This window comes from Lacerta agilis, chromosome 7 (genome assembly GCF_009819535.1).
Source record: "Lacerta agilis isolate rLacAgi1 chromosome 7, rLacAgi1.pri, whole genome shotgun sequence".
NCBI lineage: Eukaryota > Metazoa > Chordata > Lepidosauria > Squamata > Lacertidae > Lacerta > Lacerta agilis.
In genome coordinates, this window is record NC_046318.1 from 38,693,503 (window position 1) to 38,713,037 (window position 19,535).

Consider the following 19,535-nt stretch of genomic DNA (forward strand, 5'->3'; position numbering starts at 1 on the left):
ATTTGTCTTCCTGGAAGGAAACCCGCCTGTTCTTTATGTATATAGTCCTTCAGCACTCTTTTCAATCTTGTAGCCATAACATTTGCAAAAATTTTATAGTCCACATTCAATAAGGAAATTGGGCGATAGTTTTTCATTTGCATTCTATCTGTGTCTGGTTTTGGGATCAGCGTGATAAAGGCTTCTTTCCACGTTTCTGGTGCCCTATCTCCTTCTAGTATTTTGTTGCATACTTCCTTCAATGGCTGTGAAAGCCAGTCTTTAAGAGTCTTATAAAACTTTGCAGTTAATCCATCTGGTCCTGGGGCCTTTCCTAATTGCATGTTTTTAATTGCCTCCTCAATTTCTTGGATCGATATCGGGTGGTTGAGAGTTGTTAGTCTGTCCTCTGGGACTTTCTGCAGACCATGTTGTTGCAGGAACCGGTCTATCTCTTCTTCTTTTATCTTCTCCTCCTTGTACAGTTGCTTGTAAAATTTTTGAAAGCAGTTCCTGATTTCCTCCGGATTTTCCACTATTTTCCCGTTTACTGCCAAGTTGCCGATGACGTTAGCCTTTTGTCTTTTCTTCAGTTGCCAGGCTAGTAGTTTTCCACATTTGTTCGCTGATTCAAATGATCTTTGTTTCATCATTTTCAATTTCCATTCTAAATCTTGATTCATGATTTTAGCATACTGGGATTGCAAGTATTTAATTTCCTTTTGAATTCTTGAAGATTTGGGATGTCCTCTTAACTCCTTTTCTTTGACTTTAATTAGTTTCAACAGCCTTTCCATTTCTGCATTTTGTAGTTTTTTCTTTTTCGCTTTTTCGCTTATGAGGAATCCTCTCATTACCGCTTTACTTGCATCCCATGCAATTCTTTTTTCTACTTCCGAGTTCCAATTGATTTGAAAGTACTCCTTCATCTTTTTCATGGCTCTTTCTACCAGCTTGGTATCTCTCATCAACGCGTCATCCATTCTCCATCTAAAAGATCCCTTGGAAACCATTTTAAGTGTTACCTGTACAGGATTATGGTCCGAATATGTCTTTGGGCCGATTTCTGCTTTATATATTTTAGATGTCAATTCATTCGAAATCCAGATGTAGTCTATCCTCGACCATGACTGCTGGGATTCACTGTAGTATGTTGCCTCTGTCTCGGTGGGGTTTTTCAATCTCCAGGCATCCTCCAAATTTAAATTGTCCACCATTTCAAAAAAAGTCTTGGGGAGTTTCCCATCATTTGTTAATTTTGTTCTTTGGGATCTGTCCATTAAAGTGGAAACAGCCCCATTAAAGTCTCCCAGGCAAATCAATTTGTAATCCAAATAGTCCAGCAGCAAGTCATGTATTTTTTTGTAGAAAATTGACTTTCCATCATTTGGTGCATAAAGTCCCAGAATCAAAAATTTTTCGCCTTGTGTTTTGATCTCAATTGCGATATATCTCCCTTCTTCATCTTTGAATAACTGTCTTGGATTATATTTCTCTTTTATATATATTACCACACCTCTCTTTTTGACCTTATCAGATGAAATGAACTCTTGGCCTAACTTTTTGTTTTGTAATAATCTTCTGTGTCGCCGAACTATGTGGGTCTCCTGCAAACATATAATGTCCAAATCCTTCTTTTCCAATCCATGAAATACTCTGCGTCTCTTTGGTCTCTGGTTCAATCCCCGTACGTTCCATGTCAATAACTTCAGCGCCATATTCCTTTGTTTTAATCCTCTCCTCCAGTCGCTTGTGCTATCTTATCTTCTTCTGGATCTTTGTCGCTTGGTCCTGGTATCCCCGGAGGTGGGAATACTCCTGGACGTCTATGTACAGATGAATCAGGCAGCCCTGCCTTAAGTTCTTCCAAGTGTTTATCCAGAAATTTCTGCTTATCAGCCAGGGATTTAATTCTTGTCTTTTTTCCTTCGAATGTAAATGCAAGACCTTCTGGAAACTCCCAACTGAAGGAGATGTTGTTCCTCCTTAGTTCTGCAACCAAGTCGTTGTATGGAATTCTTTTGTCCAAAAAAAATCTGGGGATATCCTTATAAAAAATGACTTTACTCCACTGCACCACCAGGTTGTTTCTATAGTGTAGGTCCAGAAAGAAATCTCTGTCGTTTCTATCGTGCAGTACCAGCAAACAGTCACTGACTGTTTTGCTGCTTTTCTTCCCTCTGGACCCTCTAGGCCCAAATCTGAAGGCTTTCACTATGCGTGCTGCGACGTTTACTTCTTCCAATTCCCAATATGACGAAAATTGCTGTATAATAAAGGCTTTTAGGTCTTCTCCTTCCAATTCTGGAAGACCCCTGAGACGAAGGTTCCCCTCTCTCTGGTGGAGTTGAAGAAAAGCAAGAGATTCTTCTACAGTTCTTTGTCGTGTGCCAATTCCCTCTAAATTCTCCAAGTCGATATTGTCCAATTTCTGTTCCACTTTCTTAATTTTTTCCTTGACCACTTTAAATTCCTCAGAGTCCTTTTTTAACGTTGTTACCTCCTGTGCCAATTTATTTATTTCATCTCTGTTCTTTCTTACATTTTCCTCAATTTGGCCAATTGATCTCTCCAAGGTGTCTGTAGAATTTTTTATATCTGCTTTTAAGTCTACTTGGAGTTTCTCTATTGCAGAGTTAACTGAGGCATTAACCGATGTAGTAATTGTATTAACTGAGGCCTGTGTTTGCTTCAACCCCTCAGTCACACATTTAAGTCCTTCTGCTATTTCTGCTACAGTAGCAGTTAATTTCTCCATTTGCTCTTGTAGAGTTAGGGAAATAGAGCCTTTTCTTTGTGCAGAGCTAGATGTTTTTGATCTAGTGCTCTCATGCATATCCTGTGAGCTCTGCAATTGTAATCTCAAGGTCACTCCAGTTGCTGTGGTTGCTGTGGTAACCGTCTCAGACATTCACAGCAGAAAGCCAACAGTCTTAAAGATAAACACCAGGTGGCCAGCAATTCTCTCCTGAGAACAAAGAGACTGCTGAGCCAGGAGTTCCACACAAATCCAGCAGTTTAACTTTTAGGCACAGAGTTCACAATTTTTAAAACTCCTTAGTCTTCAGTCAAAAAGAAGTTAGTCCTTTTGTAATCCAAGTCAGAAATTATGTTTCCCTTGCAGTGTTACCACCAAGACTTTATTTTACGTTGTAACTGGCCACAAAATAGCTAAAAAGTCTCCACTGGTAAACAGTCACTGACACAGTAACAAGAAAAAATGGCAACAAATTACTGCAGCCCGCTACCGACCCGGAATCCTAATCCTGAGGGAGAGCGGTGTCTTCTTTTGCCATATTTCTCATTTTTAGGTCTTTAAACATCCTTAAAACAACTTTTAATCCACTTTTAAAAAGTTTAGCAGAGTTCGCAAAACTTTTCCGTTAGTCGCGGCTTTGATCTTTTAGCGCTACCCAGCTCCGGTAAACAGTTCAAAGGGAGCAGGCTTCCTTTAATCTTTCCTCTGTAAGTTATTATTCTTTAAAAGTTTTTAAGTCAATTCCAAAGTACTACTTACAGAGTTCCTTTTAAGACTTCTTCGTAGGAAGTGTCGGATGCTCAAGTCTGGCGGGATCGCTGCTTTGTTCCTCCAAAGGCAGTCACCTCTTCAGCCCCGCACCGGCGCTTCGCTCGCCTGATTTACCCCCTTACGAGGGTCGATCAGGAGCAAAGACGGCGCGTCTGGGACCCACGAGGCAGGCGGTCCACGGGACGCTCTTCCCGTGGCTTTAAGGGACCCGCGGCGCAGGCACGGTAATCCCTATAGCCTTAAGGAGGACGGAGCTGTCAGGCTCCCGTCCGCCATTGACCGGCACCTAACCGGAAGTCCGAAAGTAAGGTAATTATAACTAGCCATGCTCCAAGGATAATATATATATTGTAATACCCAAATGTTGTACCCTGCACATTTAAAATTGAGACCCAATTTCATAAAGCATTTCAACCAGGGAAGGTGATCAACATTGGATAAACGCCACACATATCTTCTGTCTTCTTTGGTCGGTTTTTTCCAAATAACTTACTTAAGTTTTACTTTAGTAACAAGGTAAAGACAAAGAGATTTGCCCACTTCAATCCACAAACCAATGTCATAAGCACATTATAGTATAATGAAAATATAGAAGTCATTTTTGCTCTGATAGTACTATTGAAATTTATATATATTATTTAACAAAATGTATTTAATTTAATGAAAAAATGTGCATCAGAGTTGCTAGAAGGTCATAGTATCCAGGAAGCAGAAAGGCACCAGCAATGGTGTCTCACAAGAGGGAGAAGAGGCACATTTGCAAGGTGAGTTGATGGCTCAAAGAAGATTAGAAGTCCCTAATTTTGGCAGAGGGCAGGCCAGCTGTCCAAGTGGTGTCACAGGCCAGATGTATGTAGCTTGTGAGTTCACTACTGGTTTAATCTATTTGAATATGCCAAAACCATGGGATTAGGATTCTGCTTTGTGGCTGCAAATGTCAGTCCGTTAGCTCTGGTTTACAGTAGTCTCCCTTAAAATCAACAAAATACTGTAATTCACTAATAAGTTGTTTGTGACTTTTCCATCTCTCTTTTTAATTAGTGTAATCCATCTGGGACATGACTTTTGAAATTATTGTTGGAATAAATAATAAAGCTTTGAATCTGTACAAAGTGAAATTACCGTAGTTTACCTTGCATACCTGAAGAAACTTGTCAATCCCCGTGCTTTGTGGAGGTGCTGAAAAAAATAGTTTTTTTTAGTAACGAACTCCAGAGTATGAAACTACTTACAATAATCCTAGTTTGCTGTGTAGGGTAAGACTGCTGTCTTCTTAATTGGCTCAGCTACTGAGAACCTGTAACAAAACATCTTGAAAGAATCCTACCTTTCAGAACAGCACATGCCTGAGGCTATTGAATATTTTTTGGAAAATAAAAGCAAAAAGTAAAGGCAAGAGATTAACATAATAGTGAGGATAAATGCTTTCTTTTGTTAACAAAGGGATAAACTTACATTTCCAACTACACTGTCTTAACCAGCTTCCAAAAATTTACCTGCTACAAATCTCCTAGGCACCCTTAACATATATTTAGAAATGCTGGTCACCATTTTTTTTAATATAATGATATAAGTGAGTTTCAAACAGATTTTCAAGATCCTAGTATTCTTACAGATTAGTTCAGCAAACATGAAATATACTGCCATTAAATCCATCAAATGACTGGCACACTTCTGAGAAGACACAGTATTTTACTGCTTGGCTCTGAATACATATTCCACAAGCTGCAGAATAGGTTTCCATCATTATGCCTACAAGATTTTCTACTGTTCTGACTTGTACTTTAAATACTAGTGTCTGAGTTTAATACAAATTACTTAAGTTATTGGACCAAATTATATTTGCATAATTTATTTTATATTTGATGAACTTGCAGAATTTGGCTTTCGGTGTTATGGAATATTTGTTTAACTATTGACAGAGCAGAAGCAGCACTGCCAACCTAATGAGAAGCTAGTGGAAAGTATGCAAGGCAAGAAAGGTTGTTGGAAATTTGGAACTGATGCTGAAACATTTAAACTTGACTGGTGGAAAGCAATCCTCTTCATTCTGTCAAACTATAATGAAAAGAGAGGAAAACAATATGCATTTAATTATTTGTATAACTAGATGTCTTGTACGAAGACCAACACTTCTTGGCTGAAGCACTGAATGAAATTTCATTACAAAAATGCTGTTGCAGGATTAGGATCATCTTGTTCGTCCTATACTAACTTTTTTTTTAAAAAAAAGATATTTATTGATTTTTGAGAATATGGATATAAAAGATCAGAAAGATGTACAAATAAATGAAGATAAAATAAAAAACCTGTGAGTGAAGTACAGAGGTTCTTTACATCATCATCAATATTAATAAATAAATATGGAGAGATGATTTTACATCAGAATGAAATCAGATCAGAAACAGAATATTATTGGCTATTGACAATCATACCCACAATTTTAATTACTTTTTTAAAAAAATTAAGCTGCTTTTGCAGATAGGTTCCTATCAAATCCGCCAACAGCAATATAAACATTAAATTAGAATAATATAAAAATATATTGCTATATTAAAATTTTGAAAATACAAGGTGGGGAACAAAAGTCACCACAGTTACTCAAATCAGTAGCTACTGCCAGGGGAGGGAGGATCAGTTACAGGTTTTTTCATTAGGAAAAGTACTTCAGAGTTAGCTGGAAACTGCAGGTTTGGAAAGAGACTGAGGATGCCTTCAATAGGTTGTCAGCACTCAGCTCCCTAGCAACCGCTCAATAACTCCAACTATTCAATTGGAGTATTTCTTCACCTTTTTTGATGGCTCTATCCTCATCTGACCAGTCCCAAAATCCTGTCCAACACTTAAACTGAGCATTGTAGGTTAGAAAAAAGAACCCCGTTCGGTTGTTTATCTGTGGCACTTGTTGAAGGCAATGAGCAAAAGTAAAGAAAGCAAGTGGGAATTCTTATATTAACAAAATGGAAATTAATTACAAATGATGCAATAGATATGGAATCAGTAAAAGCCAAACCAGCTAATGGCTGAAAGGCTTTCCTCACCCCCAGTCTCTTGCTCATGTTTCCCAGGACTATTTCAGAACTAGAATAGTCCGACTCCCACACAGTCTCAGACTATTCCTACATTATGAAGATCCAAAGTTGACCCTATCTAGTTGAACCTCAATTTGTGATGCTAAAGTATTTGAACTAAACACATATTTCTCTTAACTGTCGTAGAAACATTTTAAGGCACTTCCCTGAGATGTACCAGAAATAGGGATATTTTGCTCTGAAATAGATTGGAATTAGATAAATGTTCTGTGGTATGTAGCCACCTGCCCTAATAAAGGAAAAATACCACTCACACTTGCAGATGCTTCAGAGCTTCAACCTATTTGACTTGTTTGTACGATTAATAGCAAAGCAGACAAACCCTCCCATGTGACATGTACTGGTGTACCTTTTCTTCTAAAACAAATTGGCTATAGATCATGGGCATTATTTTGCAATGTACAAAGAACACTGGCCCAATGAGATTAATGTCTGTAGCTGAAGAGTTTAATTTGCTATGCAGCCTTGAAATTTGATGCCTCTAGCTCCAGTTTCTTTTGGATGACATTTGCTAGGCTCTTCAGTTGATTTTGATTCATTATTCTAGGACACTCCAGGATGTACCTCTTAATTCCAAAATACACCTCCTAATATAGCTTCCCTGCACTCTTCATTTGTGTTCTTTCTCATAGTCTCTCCTGTGTTTGAGGTTTATTGTAGGAACTGCCTGTTCATCATTTTGTAGAGCAGAAATAATGCTCTTTGACACTTCTCAAACATCTCAAAATAGTATTTTACACCAGCTTGGTGGGCTTTCTGAGTTAACCATGAACTACTTTTCCTAAAGGCACATAATTTGCACTGTTTTTTAATTTGCCCACAACCTGATGTCGCAGACAGGTTTCTAGAAATTTATTGAGTCATACTTGGAAGTAATTCAAAGAAGAAGAAGAAAGCTCTTTCAACTCGCCACTTTTTTTTGTAGCAACCTTTTGGCTCTTAAAAGAATATGTGCCTTTAATCAGCTTCTGCTGGTACAACAGCTGTGGCCATTACTGGGTGGGGATAGCTTGCCCACAATAGTCCATGCATTGGTAACTTCTAGACTGGATTACTGCAGTACATTGTATCTGGGGCTTTTCTTCTAATTGATCCATGAACTGCAGTTAGTACAGAATGCTGTGGCATAATTGCTGATGGGAGGTATGTTTTCCATGAACCTGAACCTGATCTAATCTGTTTTTTAAAAGATTGTCCTGAATGTTAAGTGGTATTGAAGCAGCCATTATACTGAGGCAGCTCACAGTTGCCACCTCTGCCCCTCTACTGCCTTTTCCTCTCACCTCCTCCTGCTAGATTGTTTGTTTGCTACAATTGCAACAAAATGGTGCAGACACAGCCAGCTGAGCCACATTGCCTTCCTCCCTCAGTATGCAACGTTGGTGGGTGAGAATGCTACTGCATTGGAGGTGGTGACAAAGTGGTGTAGCAGTAGTGAGGCAACAGCAGGGAGGAGGAGGAGGGAGGAAAAGGCATCCCAACCACAATGTCTCTATCTATACAACACTTACGTAGAATAAATTAGGCTGGCCTGAGGCATGTATAAGACACCTAAGGTACAGTGCTTGACTGCTGCTGTCAATTAATATGGAAAAGCAAATAGCTCCAAATTGGGCTAGCACTGTATGGTTAAACCAGGTCTCCTGCAGCAGTACCCTTGGAGTCTTGTTAAGCAAGTTTTTTTTTCTGACTTGTGTTGGGTGCTTCTAAACCAGGAGTGAGAAATCACACTCAGAAACCAAATACAGCCCTTTAGTTTTCTCTATCTGGCACTTGAGACCTGAGGCCAAGCCACATCTCCTCCTCAGGTGACATCTGTTGCTGACTTTCCTCTTAACTGTAAAAATCATATCTCATCCAACCCATTCTGATGAGTATATTTATAGAAGTTGAAAGATTAGGACCAGCTTGGACATAGTTCTGTTAGCAAGATGCACTCTCTTTTTCTTTCTCTTTGTGTAGGCTTTAAAAAAAAATGTGGAGCCCACTGCCTACAAGAATCATCAACACATTTTTGATCAAAAAGAAAGTGGATGAAAACATGAATAATAGTAGAAACTATACCCATTATCCTAAAATCTGTTAAAGCTTGATAGCCAGATTTCCATTGTTACTATTTTTATAGAACATCTGGAAGGTGCTCTCAAGTCATTGTAGATCACATTATTCATCACTTCCTCACTAAGTTAAAATAGCTTTGTAGAACAAATTTTCAAAGTATAAAAAAGTCTGGATTAGTTCTTACTACCATTCTTCAGAGCTTTACTTAAGATCCTCAGGGAACATAAGATGGCACTTGCATGATTTGATATAAAATATATTTTGTGTTGTTAGTGCCTATGCATTTGGTAGCAATAAAATGCTAGTAATGGCTTAAGATAGCCCTTTGCAATCTATATGGATCCCTGTGCTTGCATGTTTTAATCTGGGTGGTCTTCTCTCTGATAGCAGGGAATATTGTTCCTTGTGCTTAGTATTTCCTGCAGGGTATAGCAATAGTGGGAGCACCTCCCATCACAATGTCTACTCAGAGCCAGAACTCGAGGTCAGTTGCAGGAGATCACTTGCTGTGCTTCTGGGTCAGAAGCAGGTGGTGACACAACCTGGTTTGGCCAAACAGAAAGGAAATAGGGTATGCAGTGTGCTTATATCGCAACAGAACTACTTAGGATTATTTGACAGTATAGATCTTTTGCAGGTGTCAGAATCTAAGAAGAGGACTTTTTTGTTGTTGGCAGATTAATACTGCTTAAATGAAATATGCTGTCTTGATATCCTGGATCTACACAGCCAAAACAATCTATTATATTTTTAAAAAGTTTAATATTGAAATTTTGTTCTAAGCATAGCAGGTTTGACGGCAAATAAAAGTTCATGGTTGATTCTAGTTCATGTTAAATAAATAAGTTTTGTGTGTTATTGTTGCCTGCCACCAAGTTTGTTAAAAACAAGAGTGATAAAAAGTTAACAATGAATAAATGCATAAAGCAACACCAGCCTCTATATAAAACATACAAGGAAAACAAACTGATAAGTAACACTAGATAAGTTTGTCACTGAGCAACACTTGGTTTGGTTAATGTTTATGTTTTGCAGCATTTTCAGGATGTAACAGCTTTTCTTTTGCAGTTATCTCTGAAATAATGGTTCATAATTTTTTTCCACTTAACTTCAAAACATTACACAACTACATAACTAACTACTTGCAATGCCCCCCAACCCTGCTAACTTCAATTTTCAAAAACAAATGTCCTGTAGAAAATGAAAAGCACAAAGGTCAGTACAAGCGACACAGATGGCGCTGTGGTATAAACCACTTACCCTCTTGAGTTTGCTGATCAGAAGGTCAGTGGTTCGAATCCCCGTGACGAGTTGAGCTCCCATTGTTCTGTCCCAGCTTCTGCCAACTTAGCAGTTCAAAAGCATACCAGTGCAAGTAGATAAATAGATACCACTATGGCAGGAAGGTAAACAATGTTTCCATGCGCTCTGGCACTCTTCATGGTCCTCTGTACGCCAGTAGCAGTTTAGTCATGCTGGCCACATGACCCAGAAAGCTTTCTGTGGACAAACGCAGGCTCCCTCAGCCTGAAAGCAAGATGAGCACTTGGACTGGTTTTAACCGTCCAGGGCTCCTTTACCTTTATCCTTATTGCTGTGCCCCTCTGGGGTCTGCACCCTAAGCTGCTGCCTTGTTGGCCTAATGATAGTATTTGCCCTGATTACATGGTTGACATTTACCCACAGGCTTAAAATTATTCAGAGTTTTATGTTCAGCCCCTCTGCATTTCAGATTAGTTCTGTTTAATAGAAAAAGTGTTGCCAGAAGGAATGTTATAACAGTGCTGGTTTTGCCATTGCCAGAAAAGCTTTGATTCGGTTAAAGCAATGGAAACTAAGATTCAGCAGAAAAGAGGTATAGAGGAATCTGGGAATGAGCAATAAAAAACATGATATTAAAACAAAAGTAACAGTGTGTGTGTGTGCACGCGCGCTCGCTCTGTATTTTCTTGACTGTAACAGTGTATTTGTATAGTGTAACTATATACACTATAGTAGGCATCCCCAAACCCGGCCCTCCAGATGTTTTGGGACTACAACTCCCATCATCCCTAGCTCACAGGACCAGTGGTCAGGAATTATGGGGATTGTAGTCCCAAAACATCTGGAGGGCCGAGTTTGGGGATGCCTGCACTATAGTTACAAGAGGAATAGCACTTTTGATTTTTAAAGTACATGCACTGTCACTGTTACGGTAGTGATTTTACAAGTGATTGAAGAAAACCTTGTACACACTGTAACATAGGGATTTTTGTAACCTGTGGTTATGCTTTGCTTAGTATGTAATGTAGAAGAAAGTCAATAGAGGTTTCTAGATTGTTGCTGTTTAGTTATGGTTAACTGGATTCCAGCTTTTGTGGACAAATGCAGTCATGACGTTGCATTTGTTTTATAACAAAATGCATTTTTTATCATAGATAAACATTGTATCTATACAATGTCATGGAGATTTAGAATTTGTGGCTTTTTATTAGTGGAAAGTGGTGATCCTTGTCAGAGCATAATGGTTAACAACATTGGATGACCTCAGTCATTAAGTAATAAAGTACTCAAGTGACTTGTGATGGATGTTTGCGTATGGAGACAGTCATTCTGTTTTGTGAAGATAAATTCTGATGAAAGAAATGTATCAATAGTTAATAAGAGAATTATACTGACATTGCCTTACAGGATTGTTCTGTATATATTGACGTAATAACCTATGCATGTGTGTGAAATCCTTTGCATACTTACATTACAAATATATTTATCTACAGTACCTGAAACATACGATGTCATTTAGAAAGCATACAATCCAGGTGTCAGAAGTGCTTGCACAAATTTAGATAACTGAAAATTGAATGCATCTTCTTGAAGTAAAGCTGTGCTGCTTTTCATGTATTAGAACTGTTAATAATTTCTTTCTTCAGTGTCACCATTTCTTATTAAAATGTTTATAATTATTGCATTTGAGTATTTGACATAGAGGGATACATAGCAGGTGTTATATGGGAAGAAATGTGGCAGTACTAACTACATTATTCTTGACCAGGATTTGCAAATCTTCAACCTCTTGGTTAAGATAGAAAGTATGGTTAGCATTGATGCGTGTGATCCCAAAGCTGGTTCCCCCCCCCATCTGCAAATGATAGTTGTTGTCTGCAGATTTTAAATAAGATTTCTATGTGAACCTTTAATTAAATTTAAAATTCTAGGCTGTGCAACCAAACAGTAATTATACACTACAAGAATAAGACAGTGCTCAGAAGCAGCAATAAATGAATGAATGAATGAATGCATGAATGGTGTGTGGGGTTGGTACAGGTGAGTCACCTGCTGAAATCGACATTCCTGTAGAGGGCCCTCTGCCAATAAGCCTCAGCTAAGGTGAGACCCACAAATGCATATCATGTGTGGGAGTAAGCCTTCTTTTCTGCCTGTTATCCCCCACCACCTCTTCTCTCCCCAGTTTAAGACTTTTTGGGGGATGAAACCTGCAGGGATACATGAATATTAGCAAAAGTAGGGTGCATGCCTCCATTTTCAGATGAACCCATCTTAAAGTAGTCTGGTCTTTGCGATGATAGATATATCCACAGTTGGCTACTCTGCCGTAGGTGGAAGTAGAAGAAAAACATTTTCCTGTTTTTTTTAGAGAACAGCAATATTTCTACTCTTACATCATTATGCACTTTAATGCTCAATCAGTATCTTGCATTTATCAAGGTCATAGGCTGTGAATGTGTCAGGAAGAGCAGACCACAGCACATATACACCAGAGACATGATTGCATTAATTCAGTAAACTTTTGCTGGGGAAATGAATTGACAGAGCAACAATGTGTCAGCCATCTGTTTTTTTGTTTTGTTTTTACTATTTTCCAGTTTGATGTTTGTTTAATGTTCCTCAGAACAGTTATAAAGTTATCTGTGGCTTGTATAACCTGAAATACTGCTCATGTTATGGTCGCTCTGTAGATTGGTTATGAATATTCATTTACCCTTGGAAAACACAAACTTTTCCTTTTCTGCAAACTTACAGAGATAATCGCACACACAGACTAATTGGGGAAGGGCAGGAGGTCTTTGCTCAGCCAGCTCCCTTAATTGGGTCCTGTAAACAGCCATCTTGTTGAGAAACGCTTTCAAAAGTTTAATGCAGCTGCATGAACGTACATAGGGCATGTCAACACTGCAGTGACTGCAGAAGCCAGCTGGTTATATGGTGGCTTTGCATCATCATTAAATCTCTCATAGGCATGAACCTACTGGATCAGAGTGCAGCTGGTAAGAACTTATGCCCACGACTGAGGGCAGAGGCTCACCATACAGTTAAAGCATATCCAGCACATGTTTAAAGCACATGACCCCCCCAAATAATCCTGGCAATTACAGCTTGTTAATAGTGGAATTGTGGCTCTCTGAGAGGGAAGACTACTGTTTAGAGCAGGCTTCCTCAACCTCGGCCCTCCAGATGTTTTGAGACTACAATTCCCATCATCCCTGACCATTGGTCCTGCTAGCTAGGGATCATGAGAGTTGTAGGCCAAAAACATCTGGAGGGCTGAGGTTGAGGAAACCTGCATTGGATGTGCTTTAAATGTAAGGTGTGGACGAGCTGTTATATGCAGCGGCTTTGCAGCACTACATACCCATCAAAACAGCTTGCACATAGGCACCAGTGATTTAAATCTAACTGAGACTAGAATTGGTGAAATTACTCAGAGGCATCTCTTTGTAGGTTGGCAAAATCTAGATTCTTTAGTAGACCAAATAAAACAAAGTTTTAAACAAAGAAACTAAAGAGAAATGTTTCCCAAGAAAAGAAGACAAAGCAGGTAATATCTTCATGCTTAATTATATTCACACACAAAAATGTAGAAGTTGAATGAGGTCTCAGTTACCAAAGGCAATAGCCAGAATTATTTGCTAATCCGAATTCCTGATACAATTGTAGGGACTTTGTGCTGAATGAGTAAGAAGCCATGAATTCAGACAGTCAAAATCTCTTGATAATGATAATCTGTATTGTTTATGTAATGCCTCCTGTTTTATCATTTCAACAGATTATTTGGTGTCACTTCAGTTATTCAGACCAACTGTTCAAGCACTTGGAAAATTATAACTAACCAAAAGTTGTTTTGGTATCACCATACTAGCCCCATCTTGGTGCTGCTATTATACTATACCCTAGCAACTCTCATTCGACTTTGGCTCCATGAACCTATTGTACAGGTAAAACAACTCTCTTCTTCCTATATAGTAATGAGAAAATATTCAGGAAAAGAGTGTAGACATAATTTCAGGATGTGGCAATATTTGTGCATAAAATTTAACAAATGTGCATTGTGAATTACTAACAAGGGATGACCTGTTGTATGTAATTCAGGCCAGAACTACATGTTAGTAGAATAACTAACTTCTTCAGATACCTTATATGTGGTGTGACATAACATGGCCTTTATGAGTGCATGCTCTACTTATTCATTCTGGTGATGTGAATACTCCCTGACCAGTGGTCCTGCAAGCTAGGGATCATGGGAGTTGTAGGCCAAAAACATCTGGAGGGCCGAGGATGTGGAAGCCTGCCTTGGATGAAAGGTGGTATATAAATTTAATCCTATTTATTTTGGCAGGAAAATCCCCCTCCCCCATTTTTAAAGTGAATATTAGCAGCTAAATAACTGGTTATTCTGGAGTTAACATAGCCATTTGTTCTTTAGCATATACCTGATGATGATGATAAATCTGGTAACAGGGAAGAGGAAACAGACTGCACCCATGTCCAAATGACGGCAGAAAGAAGGCGCAGTTTGTGGTATACAAGCCGCTACACAACTGATGAAAGAAAAGTAAGGTCAAATATAAAGTAGTCGGATTATAATTATCCAGTTAATAATCAGGAGTGCCATGTTCCATGTTTCTGACTTTGTATGATGATACAGTTTGTACAATTTTAAGCACAACATAGGAGTGAATGTTGCTACAAACACTTAAAAAATACAAATATTGGAGTGTAAATGTACCACTCAGCATCTCCAGATTTTAACTAGTTTCTTGGTTTTCAAACATTTGACATAAAAGCTGCATGAAAAAGTTGTTTTAGGTGGGCTTGTGTGCATCTACTGGGAATTTTGACTGCTTTTCTTTTAACAATAGCCTTCTATGTAGCACTGCAGGATTTCTCAAAAGTAGTTAGCATCATAATTGTGTTTCAACCTTGTGTTTGAACCTTCAACTAGAAACAATGTTGTAGCCTGGAAAATAGATGTTAATAATAATAATAATAATAATAATAATAATAATAATAATAATAATTGGCAGTGGCAGCAGCAGCAGAATAGTAGTAGAAGATATGCATGCAGTGATTAACACATTCCTCAAAGCAAATGGTCCATTCAGAACCAACGCCTAAAGCTATTAAGAATATTTTACGCTTCAGCTATAATTCTTAACTAATAAGCTATTCTTGCCTTGCTTTTGCAGCTTCTCTCAATGACTCAAGATGATCACAAGCCATCTGATGTTAGTACATTGTCTCATTTTTGAAGTTAATTTGCACTGTGAATTTTGATTATATTGTTTAGAGATAAGCCTTGTTCACACATTACTCACACAAGGGACAGCGGTACAGTCCAAAGGGACTGTGGGGACATGCAGTTCACCCCATCCCCAAGGCTATGCTCCTCCCAGTCCTCATCTGTTGAGCAGCAACATCTAAAGCGAGGAGACTCTTATATCCTTTTAACCCCCCAGCACATCTTCTAAACACCTGCTGAAAAAAATATCTTCCATTTGGCTTATGAGGCTTAACAACATGGTGCTGCTGCTGTTTGCTGTTTTATCACTATGTATTGTACTACTCAATTATTCTTAGGATATTGTGATTATATTACTGATTTTTATTTTGTATTTTATTAACAGTTGTTTGCTTCCCTGAGACGTTTTGTTACTGGGAATCCTACAAATTCTGAGTTGTATCCAATACTGCTCCAGCAGAGTTTCACTAGCACAACAGGAGTTCAGTTTCCTTTCCTCCCCCTGCACATCCCCAAATCTGGTCCTAATGGTCTCCCAAACAGTACAGGGGTTAGAGGAAACAGGAAGTTCCATTGTGTGCATTGAAGTATGTTGTACCAGCAGAGCTGCAGTGTTGGATACAGCCCATAATTAATAATAACAGGCACAACAACAGCACCATCTGGCTCAATAGAAAATCCTAGCCTTTCAAGTTATCTGCCTGCAAACAGCTTAGAAGCAGAAGTAGGTGCGTGATTTTCTGCCAGACTTTGAGATATTTTGAAATAGGTGGGTGGCCATTCATGGGCAGCATCCATATAAACAGTTCTGCAAGTGCAAAGGCTTTTGACTATGCAACACAACTACCTCTCTCTCTCCTCTCTCTGTATACCCCCTAAATTTATTCCGGGGGTTATTGCAACCCTCTGGAGAAGATATAGACAGCGCCTGGGGACAAGAGGGGGTCATTTACCTTTACCTTTAGGACAGTAGTGTTAGACCAATTTGGATGTTGCATTTTGTCATGTGTGAGAATTGTTTGGACTTCTGATTGTCCGTTAATCATGTAATAGTTGATATTTAATGTGTATGGCAACTGTGGATAGATTACTATGCATCATTGATATTTTTCACAATAAAAGTGATAAAAATGTCTAGTATAGTGTTTATTTTAAAAGGATTCATTTTCTCTAACTTTCATTCAACAGGTCCTTCTAGTAACAGTGAATGGTACACCTGTAGACTATCAGAGCATACACCCATTATGTCCCATGGAGAATGGGCCTGCGAGGGTAGATATGTATTCAAGACCGCACTACAAATGGGACCCAACAGTTGATGACTTAGGTAGTAGTGAATTTTTTTGGGAAATAAACACTTGTTCTTTTGTGCCCATTTGTTCTGTCCCACATGCCCGATAGGAATACATTGTTATTAAGAAGTGTGGTTGGCTTGGCTATGAGCAATGAATACATGATTGTGGTGGGCAGAAAAAGGTCCTGCTGTGTGACTCAGTGATGATCCAAACACATGCCAGTTAGCACCTGGTTGAATTAATTCTGGGATCTATTGGGAATAAATGAGTACCCACCAGCAAGCATACCCCGCTTACACTAAAGTGCCCTTTCTGCATTTTCTGAAAAGTCCGTTCCCGTCCCCTTTTCAGCAAGGGGAAGAACACATTGCTAATAGACGGGCGTAGCGAGCCGCTTGGCTGCTGGGGGCAGCAAGCCAAGCGGCACCCCCAGGGGCGGGGCGTTGCTCCATGTGCATGACGTCATGACGCATGCATACGGAGCGACGCCAGCGAACGGGCATGACACTTGTGGCTGGCGTGACGCCCCTCCTTGCTGGCCCGCCCAGCTCCACCCAAGGAGCCCAGCGGTGAAAAAAGCTTTTTCCGCCACTGGCTGGCGGAGCTGGGGCATGGAGAGGGGTGGGCCAGCGAGGAGGGGTGACACCCCTCCTCACTGGCCCGCCCCTCTCTATTTCCCGGCTCCGCTCAGGGACCCCAGCCAGTGGCGAAAAAAGCTTTTTTCGCCACTGGATGGTGGAGCCGGGGCATGGAGAGGGGTGGGCCAGCGGGGAGGAGTGAAACCCCTCCTCGCTGGCCCGCCCCTCTCCATTCCCTGGCTCCACTCAGGGAGCCCAGCGGTGAAAAAAGCTGCTGAAAGCCCCCTTTCAGCGGCTTTTTTTTGCCACTGGCTGGAGGCGCCGATCACGGGGGGTGGGGCCCTGCCCCGAGTGTCACCCCCGGGCGCTACCCAGGGCGGCCCCCCGCCCCTCTTGCTCTGCCCCTGGTAATAGATTATGTAGAGAATATCAAGAATGTTCCTTTTGGGCATTTCCTGAGAACTTCCAAGCTCACTCACTTTAGGATTGGCTGGAGTGCCTTGCTGAAAGCAGAAATGCCCCAATGGCTGTTCCTTCACCATGTGACATGACAGTTCATTAACTCAGTATGTCCTAGGAACTGCCCACCCATGTCTTTTGTTATGAATTGTCCCTCATGTCCTTGTGAAAAAGCCTCTTTCACATTTAGAGTGAGATAGTAAGATAAGTTTTTCCCATGAGTGGGAGCAGAAGGCACCCCCACTTTCTTCAACTTGTGAAAAAATATATTTTTTGGTATTCTGGCTTAATCTTCCCCACCCAGAGCATTCCACACTTCTCTGTAGTTCCGTCCTCTGCACAGGAGATTGCTCCACAAGTTGAGATGCTTCCAGGAGACTGAGATACAACACACTTTCTCAAATCATAAAACCCCAAATACAGACTATAATAGCATGAAAATACTACAGATTTACACATCCAATTTAAATTACCAAGCATCTGAATGTTCTATACTGTGATAGCCACTTCTACTATTATCCTTATGAGAAAAAAAGGATTTGGAGCCTCATGGTCATACCATTAATAGATCCAAAAGTTCTCTTCAATGAGCTTCAGTTAACAGAAATCTAACATAAATAGAAATCTTCCATGAACGAGACAATCCCCAAAAGGGAGCCTTTGAATACAATTCATGTTGAGTTTTGCAACTCACGCAGTTCTTTTTGTCCCCTCAGAAAAGAAAGAGGAGGAAGAAGAGGAAGAAGAGGATGAGGAAGAAAATGTTGAGGAAGAAGTGAATCCCAAAGTTCATGCAATGGTCACAGTTTTCCATTTTATCATGAAGCAAAGTTATGTTTGTGCTCTGATTGCCATGATGGTAGGTTATATAACATCTTTGTTACAGCTCTGATAACAAATGTCCATTTGGTAACTGGGCAGTGTTACCAAAATATCAAGGTCCTACAATTGATCATTATAATTGATCATTATAATTGTTATTCCTTTTAAATTTGTAATTTTTCACTCGGCATTAGAAACAAACATGCTTCATCTAATGAAATATTTTCCTCATGTTAATGCTCTGATTCTTCAACCATTTGTGTATTGTCCCTTGGAATCCTTTATCTGCTGTAATGTAGAAATACTACTTTCATTACAACTTCCATTTGGTCCTGAGATAGCAAAGAGCAGGAGTTTAAATTTGTTGTTAAATGTTGTAGTCCTAAACAATCCAAATAAAAGTTACCATGATTCATGCTTAGCGTTGTGCTCAATTATGTCTTTGTACAAACCAAGAAACATGGTTTAAAGCAAACACTGATTAAATAAGCCAGTTTTATAATTCATGGTTTTAAGTTAGCTTATATTGAAATTTTCAAACCTTGATCTCTAGATAGTATGGCACAGCAAGCTGTGATTTTGTAAGAATAGGATGCTGAAGTACAGTGGTGCCTTGGGTTACAGACGCTTCAGGTTACAGACTCTGCTAACCCAGAAATAGTACCTCGGGTTAAGAACTTTGCTTCAGGATGAGAACAGAAATCGTGTTGTGGCGGCGCGGCAACAGCGGGAGGCCCCATTAGCTAAAGTGGTGCTTCAGGTTAAGAACAGTTTCAGGTTAAGAACGGACCTCCGGAACAAATCAACTTCTTAACCCAAGGTACCACTGTAACAGGATGCTGGCTTTTGGTCTGATCAAACAGGGCTCCTCATATAAAAATGAAACTAAATGATGCAGAAGTTCTCCTGGCCATGTGGAAGAAGGATGGTGGGGAGCTCACGAGCCTGAGGCTTCCTGATTATGTAAAACTCAGAACTCAAACTAGGTCATCTTTTTTTAACAATCAATCAATTTTAAGCTAACAGTAAATCATGGTGGTTTTTTTTATTAAAAAAAACAACCATATTAAATTCCAGTTATTAGCTATTTATGCCATTGTCTATATTAATATGAAAACACATGCACATTGCTAATCTTTGCTGGATTTTCAGATGACTGGAGTGTTTCTGCTGTTGCAATATAAAGACATAAAATAAAGGAGA

At 39.5% G+C, this 19,535-nt stretch overlaps 1 protein-coding gene across 2 annotated transcripts in view; it reads left to right on the top strand.

Annotated features, from left to right (window-relative positions):
- The window catches only part of PIEZO2 (piezo type mechanosensitive ion channel component 2), a 207,668-nt gene that overhangs the window by 120,670 nt on the left and 67,463 nt on the right, over positions 1–19,535 (top strand). For both annotated transcript variants that reach the window (XR_004427021.1, XM_033154879.1), the window contains exons 8-12: positions 13,706–13,874; positions 14,363–14,491; positions 15,126–15,164; positions 16,367–16,505; positions 18,227–18,369. Coding sequence is in view for 1 of the 2 variants with exons in the window: in XM_033154879.1 (XP_033010770.1) it covers positions 13,706–13,874; positions 14,363–14,491; positions 15,126–15,164; positions 16,367–16,505; positions 18,227–18,369 (619 nt within the window). In the remaining variant the exon portion in view is untranslated. The remainder of the gene's footprint in view (positions 1–13,705; positions 13,875–14,362; positions 14,492–15,125; positions 15,165–16,366; positions 16,506–18,226; positions 18,370–19,535) is intronic.